This window comes from Trichophyton verrucosum (assembly GCF_000151505.1).
Source record: "Trichophyton verrucosum HKI 0517 chromosome Unknown contig00029_1.f1.exp, whole genome shotgun sequence".
Lineage (NCBI taxonomy): Eukaryota > Fungi > Ascomycota > Eurotiomycetes > Onygenales > Arthrodermataceae > Trichophyton > Trichophyton verrucosum.
Window position 1 is genome coordinate 28,735 of NW_003315617.1, and position 12,505 is coordinate 41,239.

At 50.7% G+C, this 12,505-nt stretch overlaps 4 protein-coding genes across 4 annotated transcripts; 3 read left to right on the forward strand and 1 right to left on the reverse strand.

Moving 5' to 3' along the window:
• Positions 1-489: 489 nt before the first annotated feature.
• Positions 490-4,179, forward strand: TRV_00372 (uncharacterized protein; the record flags this gene model as incomplete). The annotated part of the gene is made up of 10 exons (XM_003025386.1): positions 490-788; positions 850-1,249; positions 1,307-1,397; positions 1,456-1,786; positions 1,855-2,060; positions 2,138-2,348; positions 2,509-2,661; positions 2,840-3,119; positions 3,215-3,569; positions 3,653-4,179. The coding sequence occupies 10 exons, from the start codon at positions 490-492 to the stop codon at positions 4,177-4,179; spliced, it is 2,853 nt and encodes a 950-aa protein (XP_003025432.1).
• A 999-nt stretch (positions 4,180-5,178) lies between these two features.
• On the forward strand, positions 5,179-6,758 carry TRV_00373 (cytochrome P450 monooxygenase, putative; the record flags this gene model as incomplete). Its single annotated transcript, XM_003025387.1, has 3 exons — positions 5,179-5,583; positions 5,620-6,041; positions 6,122-6,758. The coding sequence occupies 3 exons, from the start codon at positions 5,179-5,181 to the stop codon at positions 6,756-6,758; spliced, it is 1,464 nt and encodes a 487-aa protein (XP_003025433.1).
• A 104-nt stretch (positions 6,759-6,862) lies between these two features.
• On the reverse strand, positions 6,863-9,983 carry TRV_00374 (terpene synthase family protein; the record flags this gene model as incomplete). Its single annotated transcript, XM_003025388.1, has 4 exons — positions 6,863-8,536; positions 8,606-8,892; positions 8,921-9,092; positions 9,150-9,983. The coding sequence occupies 4 exons, from the start codon at positions 9,981-9,983 to the stop codon at positions 6,863-6,865; spliced, it is 2,967 nt and encodes a 988-aa protein (XP_003025434.1).
• A 1,028-nt stretch (positions 9,984-11,011) lies between these two features.
• TRV_00375 (uncharacterized protein) lies at positions 11,012-12,203 on the forward strand (the record flags this gene model as incomplete). Its single annotated transcript, XM_003025389.1, has 3 exons — positions 11,012-11,257; positions 11,313-11,709; positions 11,839-12,203. 3 exons carry the CDS (start codon positions 11,012-11,014, stop codon positions 12,201-12,203), a joined length of 1,008 nt encoding a protein of 335 aa, XP_003025435.1.
• Between the last annotated feature and the right edge of the window lie 302 nt (positions 12,204-12,505).

Genomic DNA, 12,505 nt, shown 5'->3' on the forward strand with positions numbered 1-12,505 from the left:
ACCAAGATTGCCTTTCCAAGAACATAAACGTGGTTTAGCCTATGAAAACCACAAAGAGTATGAGCGGGTAGGCTCTCATCTTGCCCATAACTCCCTACTAGGATAGCGGTCCGATCCTCCGATCAACGTGATTGACAGGTTGCGCCGCCACGCTGCAGGGGCTAAACATTGTACTTCTACCCCTGACAGACGCGAAGGATCATGACTTTGAGCCGTGCCTATGCCATGCCACTGCTGGATATACCCAATATGGAAGTCATCTCGTGGAGATGGAGAACGGCCCCACAGATGAAGTGACCGATGCTCAAGGCGGAGCTGTGAGGCTGTTCACTGTCTTCCAATGACGGCAGGGAATGAAGCTGCTATAATGCGCAGTCAAGTTTATTGCTCAGGTACTGGATGATACAAATACGCCCCCATTTCGCGTTCTGGGGCATCCTCATTCTGATTTACGGGAGCCATCCACTCCTATTATATTGTAATACCACAATGAAGTTCTTCAGCTCGGGTTTTTCTTGCGCTCTAGCGGTGATCTATGCCACCGCAGTTACCGCAAGCCCGTATAGCAATATTTCCAGTGTCTCGGATTTCATAAATCTGCTGGATGTCAGCAACGCAACCGGGGCAAAGATTGCTGATACCCTACAAGATTTGGATACCAAGAAAATCCGATCCTTAAGCACTCAAGGAAAGAATTCTCTCGGATGTCAAGTGAGTCGTTTGGTATTCGGCCGCGATTTTCTGGACTCAAGATCGAGCAACTATGATAAGAGAGTAGAAGTCAACTGGTTCGTCATCTCTATGTTTAGCTAGGCGTTTGGATATGATTAACGCTGACAATGGTACTAGGTCTGCTGCATGCTGGCTGAGGCCACGGTGTATCATCCAACCCCGGTCTACAGAAGATGTAGCAAAGGCCATGAAGATTGTCACATTTTTGGCCACAAAGTTTTCTGTCCGCAGCGGCGGGAATAATCCAAATCCCCGCTATTCAAGCATCGACAACGAGGGTATTCTTATTGAGATGATTAACCTGAATGAGATTACACTGAGTGACGATGGTTCGGTGGCACACCTCGGCCCAGGAAACCTGTTTAGAAGCGTATACAGCAGACTGGCTGAAGCCGGCAGGACGGTTGTAGGTCCACGGGTTGGAGACGTCGCTGTCGGTGGATACTTCCTTGGAGGCGGCATCTCGTTCTTTTCTAGCATGTATGGAATTGGTGCAGACAATATTCTGAATTACGAGGTTCGTAAGACGGGAGATATCGACATTGTTTGGCCACTAACTAATGAGCATACCTAGGTTGTCCTTCCCGATGCAACCATTACCAATGCGAATGCCACACATAACAGAGAACTTTGGTGGGCGCTTAAGGGGAGTGGTACGAATTATGGTGAGTTTACCAGCTACTTGTGGCGTTCGAGGCGGCGGATAGTTAACGTGAAACTCAGGAATTGTCACCCGATACGACGTTAAAACTGTTCCCAACAGCAAAGTCTGGTTTGAAGCACCGCTCTATTCTCCTGAACAATCAAAACTGCTCCCTGAAGCTATAAGAAAATACGCCGCTGCTGCAGAAAATGACCCACACGCAGCAATCATAATGTACATTACGCCGCAATCCGGTCTCGTCGGGATGGTATATGGCAAACCAACCCCCCGTCCCGATGTATACAAGAGCTTCTACGACATTCCAGCAACACAGAATTATATAAACTCGACCACTGGAACATGGGCCGACATGTACAATGCATTTACCGGGGTGCCCCCCGCAGCAAAGAGGTACGCGAGGCTGATGTATTTTATATGTCGGTGATATGATCTGTTAATCTGCTGACGCTGCCTGATAGGAAAATGATTGCCACGATTGCCTGCAAGTGGGATGCCAAAGTCCTTGAGGAAAGCTTTGCGACATATTTAGACATCTCTGCGAGAGTTGCAGATGAGTTTGGTGCGGTGCTATCATACAGCTCACAGCCTATTACGACTGCTGCTGTGAAGTACGGGTCAGAGAACGGAGGAAACCCCATGGGCCTCGAGGAAATATCCCAGAACTGTAAGACATCCTCGCATATATGCATATCTTAAACCCCAAACATGACTTCTCTTTTCCTAACCGGGCCGTCTTGTCAGGGTTTGTTTCCACTATCGAATATGCAGATAGTGCGCACGACGAGGCAGCACTCAAAGCCATTCAAGCACTGGGTGAGAGCGTGAAGAGCGCGGCAGTGAGTAGGGGAGCCCACCTGTCTTTTCTCTTCATGAACGATGCCAACTATGAGCAAGACGTGCTCAGCAGCTATGGGCAGAACAACCTGGCACGCCTGCGAGCAATGAGCCGAAAGTATGATCCGTTGCAAGTTTTCCAGAGTCTGCAGAACGATGGTTTCTTGCTGTCCAAGACAAAAGTGTAGTTAGATTACTGTAAATAGTTTATTATGAGTTATGCCTTTTCAATGATATCCTGGATTCTGCAGCAACTCTCTATCAAGTCAGTTATTCAGGGGCTGTTTCAAGTCCAGCAAGGCTGCAGAAGTCAACCATATATCTATCTGTGAAAAGCACATGTTCATGGCTATCCAAGCCCAGGGATCGATAACTGCAAACCTCGTGCTGCCAGGGCTTCGGCTGAACTGGGCTTGCTCGTCGATCCTGAAGTTTATGCGTAGTGAAGGCTGGCCCGCATGGTCCCAGCCTCACGCGCATGGAGACAAACAGGGGTTTTACCATGTTAAGACCCGATTTCCTGCGTGAAATCGCGGTGATCGGGCATTGTTCAGGTGATGGAGGATTCGCCTGAAGAATGCGGCCCTACCCTGCAGTGGTGCTACACAGCAACTTGAAAAGCACGGTGTCGTCCAGCCAGCTCAGCTTCGTCCTTCATCCTCCCTCGACGGATCCAAGCTGCTCACTCGCACTGTCACACACCATGAGTATCGACCCGTCGCAAGCTGCCCCCCTCAACCCGGGAGACCTCGGTCGGGGGCCTGTTATCATGGGCGTGACTTGGGCACTGACAGGCGTTAGCTTGATTATCGTTAGTACTCGTGTCTATTTCCGTTGGAAACGGCCACGTACATTGGCCTGGGACGATGCATTTATCGTCGCGGCAATGGTGAGATGAATCTGCCTCTTCTTCTTCCTCGTCTTATTACCGGAAAGTAGAACCCCGGCTAATGGTAAAACAAGGCAATTCAAGTCGTCTTCCAGGGCTTCGTGAGCGAGGCCTACAGATGGGGACTCGGCAAGCGAGATGAGAACCTGGCCATTCCCGAATTGATCATGGTGATCAAATGGCTCTGGATCTCTACGACGCCCGCAATTGTCGTCTCGATCCTGGCGAGGATATCGGCCGCCTTAATGCTGATTCGCATTTTCGGGGGACGAGCCTGGTTTAAATGGTTCTTGATCTATTTTACCGCCTTGCAGACTGTTGCCGGTCTGGTCAACCTCATCGCCTGTTGGACTCAAGCCTCACCTATTCAGGCGGTATGGGACCCAAGGGTCACCGCAACACGCAAGATGTCGCCCCAGTTCCAAAATATCACTGCAAACGTATCACAGGGTAGGTTATTCTTCTTCTCTTTTCTTCTTTTTCTCTCCTAAATTATTCCATGCTCATAAGTAACTAACTTAAACGAATATTAGCCCTGTTTGCCCTCTCTGACTTGTCCTATGTCTTGCTTCCCACCATCTTTATCTGGAAGCTCAACATGCCGCTACGCCAAAAAGTCGGTCTGTGCATCACCATGAGCTTGTCGTTGATTAGTATGGTTGGGGCTATCCTGAAAGCTGTCACGTCGAACACTGTGGTGACGCAGTACGATAGCTCGATCGTGATTCTCTGGTCCGGTATAGAACAGGCTCTCGTCATCTTCATCAACTGCGTGCCTGCTTTGCACAAGGTGTTCCTGTCAGAGCTGCTCTGGGTCCGCAAATTGAGCTCGTCGATCGTCAAATTTGTCTCCCTGGACCGAAACGGCCGTGGGTCGAGCTCAGCTTACAGTCGGTCTAACCAGGGGGTGGACAGCCGCTCGGAGGCGGGGTCATGGACACGACGCAAGGCCTCTGCCCAGGAGGAAGGGCGGGATTCGTCTTCCACAAGCGATGTCACATATGCCGTACATATGCATGAACTTGACACGCACAAGACTCGCGGGGATTATGCGGTATAATATACATCAGTATTAATTATGACTCCTTGATGTTTTCCAAACCCCTTTGTCTCTAGCTACTTATGAATGTACTGTATATAGTATAAATAATGTTTGTCTTACGAGGTATCTATTGCTCTATAGAAGCTTTGATCACTTAGCAACGATATACGCCAGAAGCTATGTTGATTTTATACTACCTTAACTATAAAAGAGTTACTCACAGATGTTGACCCTTACTTTGCTGGCGATAGGCTATCCATCGGGTAGACGCCCATGAACCACCACGAGGTGCAACCCTCCAGCCTGCAATCCTCCTGCCACCCTGCAGCCATCCACGTCAAACCCCTGTTCTTTGTTGTTCCTTCGCTGATCCATGGCGCTTCGATAATAATCGAAGGATCTACGCTAACCTAAAGCGGCCTCAGCCTTGCATTAGCCTCGTCGCGCCAAGAACAAAAACGTGGGCCCTTGGGTCGGAGCTCGTTCCGTAAGTGGGTCCGCCAAGATGCGATGATCCGCACTGTCCCGCTAACTCTAACCGTAATACTAACCTCACGGCTTGCTTCTCTCCACCGCTTCCGCTGCTTCCGCGGCTTCGCTGCCCATAGCGTTTCTCTCTTATCTTCGTGGAGCTTCGCTTCGGCGTGGGCTTTCCAAAGCAGTTGATACAGCAGAAGTCGAGAGACTCAAGAGACCTAGAAACCAAGATGCTCTCGTATAGCACGCCCACGCTGGTGGCGGCCGTGGTGGTCGCGTTGCTGGTGCCTTTCCTGACTCGCGCAGTTCTGGTTCGCCGCAGGTTCTACAAGATGAGAGCTAACGGGATCGTAGGTGCTACTGCTTGCTATGCGCGAGGCTCTGCACCATTTGCTTAACCCTAGGCTAGACGAGACAACGGGCTGACATCTTCTTCCACAGCCCATCATCGAGCCATACTCGCCCTTCCTGGGCCATCTCCCGCTGATGAGGAGCTTGAGAAAAGGGCTGCCTCGCGACGCTCATGGCTCCTACACCTCGATGAAAATCATACAAAACTGGAAAACATACTTTCCCACCGCGAAGAAATGTCCTCCTTTGATCTATCTAGATGTCTGGCCCTTTATATCCCAGCCTATCATCATGGTTATTGCGCCCGAGCTCTGCGCGCAGCTCACCCAGGAGACGCCCCAGCCACGGCATCCCATGTTTGGATGGGCAATGACCCCAGTCACAGATGGTATTGACATTATATCTATGAACATGGCTGACCATAAGGTCTGGCGCTCCAGATTGAACCCAGGGTTTTCGTCTAGGAATGTCATTCAGAATATGCCTGCTATCCTTGAAGAAGTCTCCCTTTTTGCCCAGAGACTGAAGGACACAATTGATGGGGATAGCGGAGAATGGGGGCGCATGTTTACTCTCTATGACCGAGCAGTTGCGGTGACCTTTGATATCATCTCAATATTTACCCTGTAGCGCCCCCTCCTCGCACCCGTCTTCAAGGAGTCTGCTAGTTTGTTTGCTGACCGGACATATATTCACAGTGATCTTCACCTTAACGAACAGACAAGCGGGCCAGGGCCGCTACTTAAGGCTCTGAGGAATCTAATCACCCGAGTGAAGCTAAAGAATATCAAGAACCAGCTAGAACGATATACTCCAGGATTTAGGCGCGATGTATCGCAAAACGCGGCTACTATGAGAGATATCCTACTACCCCAGATACAGTCGCGGTTTAATGAATCCCCTAGTTCAAAGAATCAAAAAACTGTCATCGATCTAGCTATCAAAGATCTGAAAGAAAGCGGATATCAACCTACATCTAGATTAATGAACATCATCGTCGCCAATCTAAAGGCTTTCTTATTCGCCGGTCATGACACCACTGCTCAAACCCTGTTAGTTTTTCCTTAGGAAGCTTAGATAGAAGCTGCTTTACTTTGCTAACTCGCTTTATTTTGCTAACTTGCTATCTTAGTTGCTGGGTTTTCTACGAAATCAACAAATATCCCGACATCCTTGAAAAACTCCGCGCCGAACATAATCAGGTGCTAGGGTTGGATCCAAAACTAGTAACCGAGATATTGCAACAAACCCCCCACAAGATAAATCAGTTAGAATACACGGCTGCAGTTATCAAGGAAACACTACGCATCCACTCTCTAGCCAACACCTTTCGCCAGGCTAACCCTAGCTTCACCTTCTCACTTGATGGCATCCAGTATCCAACATATAACTGTATGATCCAGACAACTCCAACAATGACCCATATTCATCCTGATCTATGGCCTCGACCAATGGAATTTATACCTGATCGCTTCCTGGTCCCGGATGGTCACCCCCTGTACCCCATTAAGAATGCCTGGCGTCCGTTTGAGTTAGGGTCGACGAAATGTATCGGCCAAGAACTAGCCTTGCTAGAGCTGAAGCTCGCCTTGGTGTTTACAGTGCGCGAGTTGGATTTCGATTTCAATTATGATCTGTGGGAGGGAATGAAGACAGAGAAGACAACGGGTGCAGTGCCGGACACAGTCAATGGTGAACGCACATATAGATGCGGTGATGGCATCGGTTCAGTTAAGGATGACTTGCCTATGAGAGTAAGGCTAAGGTAGCAGGATTTTTTTTTTTTTTTTTTCTAGTAAGAGAAGAATTAATAAATGTCTCTAAATAACTAGCTACACGTTGGGCTTTATATATAAGGGGAATAGAAAACCATTCACTTCTTTCCGTTTACCGCCGGAACCTTCATTCGACTCGCAATATCACGCACCACATATATCTGGCCGTATAAATCAGTCACATCACAAAACATACGCCATACCTCCATCTTCCGCTCATGAAGCTTCCGCGCCATATGGCTAGTTGCTCGCTGCCCTTCCTCCTGAAGCCTTTTGAAAGCATCATCCAGACAACTGCGCTCGTACTCCGCCAGCCTGAACAGGGCCTTTTTCTTTTCCTCCATCGTGGCCGGGCCCGTCGATCCCGCTAACATCTGCAATTCCGGAAAGTTGACCGAGTTGACGTTTCCCTCTGCCTTGTCACGGGCTACGGACCCGTAATCGTTGTACATGCGACACATAGTAGACAGGTGCTTGCAGACGGATGCGGCCATGTACTTCTCTTCCGCAGTTCCAAAGCAATCTTTCCCCTGCCCGAGCGAAGCGCCCAACAGGCAGCTCACAAACTGAAAAGAATACGGGCATGAAGTATGTTCTGCTGAGGTGGTGCGCACCCAGTGGGAAAAACTGTCTGTGGCCGTGCTGTAAGCCCCTCCGCTAGAGGGGTGCTCGAGCTGGAATCTGGCGTTGTCTTCTATCTGCGTTACGTGGGCCAAGAGGAATTCCTTCAGGCGCCGACGCAGCCCGTTGCGGTCCCAGGCGCTGGCCGACTTGACTGACGGGTGGTTAAGGACGAATGTCGTGAACTTGGTCAGCGGCACAACTACCTCACGATTGTTCTGTGGTTTGCCATTGTTACCATTACTGTGCTCTTCGTCTTCTTCCGGGTATGGCCGTTTAACGCCCCGCGACAATTCACTGTTGGAACTCTTGCCGGCAAATAGGGTATCAATCACTCGACGGAGCTCGGGAGTACGGCCGGTATAATGAGGGCCTGCCACCGCTTCGAGAAATTCGTCGGCCTGGTAGTTCAAGAATGAAATGATCATCATATCATACAGGAATGAAGTAGAGGCGAATGCACGATTACGATTGTTACAAGCTGTCCAGGTAAAAGGGATGATTTCGAAATACTTGTCCTTTTCCATGTCCTTGCGGGGAAATACCTCTAACCTGCGTGCTTGGAGTAAAGGCTGGAAAAGCCTGGCCTCGGTCATCGAGGCGCGGATCTGCCATTCTGGAAGGGAGGTAAAAAGGGGTGTCTGCTGGAACAGCTCTATAAGTTTTGTTGTGTTTTCCGTTGAAATGTACCAGAGGCTGCCCCCAACAGATGAGGTGCTGGAGGACAACGAAGTAGCTGCTTTGATGGCTGCCAATTCATACGCTTCAGCCAGCATGGGAGAGGCGTAAGTGACCTTCTCGATCCAGATGAAATTTCCGACCTGGCTTCCACGGTTGGCTTGCAAGAAACTCACGCCGCGCCCGATTGCAGAGTCTAGGGAATCTCTAATATCGTCCAGGAAGCACAATGTCCTGGCCTCGGTTAGTATGAGGACTCCATATGCTGTCTGTTCGGTTGAGCCATTCCACGATCCGTCCTCATGCTGACTGAGCATTGCCCTCAGACAGGCCTGGAAGAGTGTGATGGCAGCCCTTGATGCTAGGTCTCGTCGAAGTAACTGCTCAGGAGAGCTGTCTCCCTGTTCTGCTAGAGCTAACAGTCTAACTAAAGACTTGACGAGCAAAACAGACGGATATAGAGGGCTCAGGCTCTGTAAAAACGGGAAGGAAGACATAATCTTAGTTATTTGGGCCTTTGGGCACTAGGTTTTCAAACGTACCCATTTATCCGCTATTGCCCCGTCAGTATTCCACCAGGAGTCGCATAAGAAGTTCACCACCTTTAGAATCTGTGGGGTATAGAGGGAAATATCAGGCTGATGGAGAATGGTAAGCAGGGCATTGCAGTTGGCGCTGAAGCTGGGGTTTCTTTCGCATTGGTAGGTCCGGAAGTGAGTGGCTGCCTCAAATGCCTTGATCATTGGTTCAGGCCGTACTGCACCGCCGAGTAGATTCAGGGCAATCATGCCTCTAGCTGTGTCATCCATATCAGACTGAAAATCGGGAGCTGTATGTTGGAATTAATTAGCCCCTACAAATGTAATTGATACCTGTGGAAAGATGGAGTGCGGGCTGCTGATAGCTACCGTAACCAATTGTCCCATCTCCGTTACTGAATGCACGGGTAAGTATCTCGTAAATCTGCTCCAGCTCTGGGCATCTCAGGTCTGAAGCGGAAAACCCGGCTTCGAGCAAGGTTGACAATATCTATCGTGGAAAGTTAGAGGAGAGATCTGATTATCTTCGAGTTGGGAGAATACTCACCCAGGTATATTCAAAGTAGGTCGAGGGAAAGGCGCTCGGTACTGCGCCACTCCCCTTCCCTGCCGCGGAATGGATGACATGGCGAAGATAGCTCTCGGCTTCGTCGTCCCAATTGGTCGAGTTCATCAGGTATGCGGCGGTGGAGGAGGGTGAGCCCATCATGGAGCCGACCACTTTATGATGGGCGACCCTGTCAAAATCGATTTCGCCAACGAATGCTTCGAGCGAGTGCAGCGGTGTCATCTTTACTGTGCCATACAAGGCCTCGGGTTTGAACCGGGCTAACTTAGCGGCATTAATCTTCACCAGCTCATCTCTGCCCTCGAAGCAAAAGCTGAATTTCGCATCTGCCTCCTCCAACAGCGTGAGGAGCTTTGGGACAATGATTTCGAACCCGACGTGCATCGTTTCTGATACACGCCATTCCTCGAGCTGCGAGCGCAGCAATATGGCTGCTCGGTCAATTCGTCTTTCGAGGTCGTCTGGGTGGATTTCCTCCCGGAGTTGCAGGGGTTCTACTGCATGCCTTTTGAGGGAAAGCAGTGCCGCTGCTGTATTCACGATGCAGTCAACCTGGGAAGTTGTTTCTCTCCGCCAGCCGCCATCGTCAGACTGGGTGCGCAGAAGGGAGCGGAAGCATTCAGGGAACAGCCAATGTTTCTGCTCTCCGACGGTCTTTGTGACCAGTGACACCCAGGCCGTGTCATAAGTAGTACAGCTCATTGACCCGTTGCCATACCTCGGATCGTGGTCCTTGAAGCTTCGTTTTATCAGGAGTCTTGCATTGGTTCCGAGGTCAGCGACCCCCGCGAGCTCTGCATGCTGTACGCCCATCTTTTCAATTAACTAATAAACAATGGATATGCGCTTGTCCAACCATGCAAACGAGGGTGCCGAACTCCTTTATGTCATCTATAAGTATGTAAATCCTTCCAATGAACCGGTAATTGAACCCTGTCAGGGAGCATGCCTGGCTCGATTTGTTAACTCTTCCTCTTATCAGCTTCTCCGCTCAGCTGAAAGGCCGGTGGATATGGGTCGGTCTTCGGCCCGCAGTAGTTAAGAGAGGGGCCACTTGGGTAGTTACAAATAAGATGTCCTACCCAAGGCTCACCTGAATCTCTCTCTCTCTCTCTCTCCAAGCCCATGGCACTGCCTAAGTCGATGATATCCCGCCATGTTTACTCAACGGCAAGGCGTTTCAGCTCTGGACGAAGCTACCCTAGCGTTTCTCGCAGCAGTAGTAGTCATTGGACTCTCCCTTGTGGTCCTCTCTGGGTATCATTTCCTTGCAGCCCCAAACACCAGATGGATCCCCAGAGCTGGCAAGGCTCCGGGGTGGTTTGGCCTAGCCAACGCCAAACGAGACTTCATTGAAAATGGGGCCAAAATTATTGATCAGGGATATCTCAAGGTGAGAATGACGAACGGGGGGGAGGCCTCGGTTGAGAACGCTCCTCATGCTCATAATTGATACAGTACAAGAAGGATTCTGCATTTCTCGTACAGACGGCAGACATGGAGCGGATCGTCCTTAGTCCGAAATACCTGCATGAGATCCGCACTGCGCCCGAGTCGGTCCTCAGCCTGAGAGAGGGGATGAGCCAGGTGGGTAGTTATCTGACAAGCGAGTTAGCCTTACATCCTTCGATCTGCAGCTAACGGGTTTCATCTATACAGAGGCACCTGGGCAAATTCACGACACTGGATGTGATCCTGACGAGCCACCTGCAAAGCAGTGTGTGTAAGACGCAGTTGACCCAGAATCTCCGTAAGTAATTATGGAGTAACTGGTTAACTGGCTGACTTGTAGTTTATTGACTAACCGGTTAACTTAACTGTCAGACGCCCTCATCACGCCGATGAATGAGGAGGCCCAGTTCTGGCTGGCGCAGCGGATACCGATCGACAAGCCCTCATCCGCAGTTCTGGGCCACAACACTCTCCTCGGCGTCGTTGCAGGAATCTCTTCGCGAGTCCTGGTTGGTCTGCCCATGGGCAGGGACCAGGACTGGCTCCGAACCGTTGTGGGCTACACGATAGATGTCATGCAAGCATCGGCAGGCCTGCGGCCGTATCCAACTCTGCTGCGCCCGCTCGTTGCGCCGGTAAGCGTTCCATGATGAAAGCAAGCAGAATGCTGCTAACTGTGTGTCTAACTAGTGGCTGGGATGCATCAAAAGACTCCAGCGACACTTGGACACGGCCCATCGCTGCTTCGGCGACGTCTTCGCCCAGAGACTGGCTGATCCATCCAGGACAGAGGGAGAGCAGAATGTGATCCAGTGGATGGCTGAGGCTGCCACCGGCGACGACAGAAACCCCGAAGTGCTCGTCAAGAAGCTGTTGTTCATCACGCTCGCTGCCGTGCATACGAGCACCATGGCTGCGACCCATGCGCTGTTCGACCTCTGCGTCATGCCAGAGTACATGCCCCTGTTGCGCAAGGAGCTGGACGAGGTCATTGCCAAACACGGCTGGACCCTGGCTGCGATCAATAACATGCCGGTGCTTGATAGCTTTCTCAAGGAGTCCCAGCGCATCAACCATCCCGGGCTGCGTAAGTACACCCTACACCCACTGATCTTTGTACATAACTAACATTCGTAACTGACGGGAAAAAAAGTCTCGTTTAACCGCAAGGTCCTGCAGCCTCTGCGCCTCTCAGACGGTACCGTGATTCCTGCAGGCAGTTTCATCTCGATGGCAACCAGCTCGATCGCCCGAGACCCGGAGCACTACCCAGAACCGGAGCGCTTCGACGGCCTGCGGTTCTACAACATGCGTAAGGCGTCCAATGGCGATTCCAGCAAGCGTCATCAGTTCGTGAGTACGGGGCCGGAGAACCTGGCCTTTGGCTTTGGCAAGTTTGCGTGTCCGGGGCGTTTCTTCGCCGCAGCTCAGATCAAGGTGATAATTGCCACCATCATCTTGAGGTACGACGTCTCCTTTCCCGATGGCCAGAAGACACGGCCGCGGAATACTTTTGTAGGAGAATCCATCGGCCCAGACCGCAGGCAAGTAATTGTGTTTCGGCGTCGAAGCGACGTTTAACACAACATCCTGTCCGTTGTCTGAATATAGTCAGTGTCAGTCCTAGATGCAAATATTACTTCTTAAGAGCCTCTGCTGGTGGTGTCTGATGCTGGAGGAGTGGCTCCCAGCCCCATACCTATCAATACCCAAGTATCTTAAACCGCCTCTTGGTCGAGCTGAGAGCCCAAGGAAAACATCCAGCTGCCATCCCTGCATCCTCGTAACTTATCCACTCTTCGGTCCGAGATGCAGATTCTCCTGTGGATTCATGGATGCATGAAAAAGGCCAGGGATGCTCCAGCGTCGGTGAGGGGCTCTCG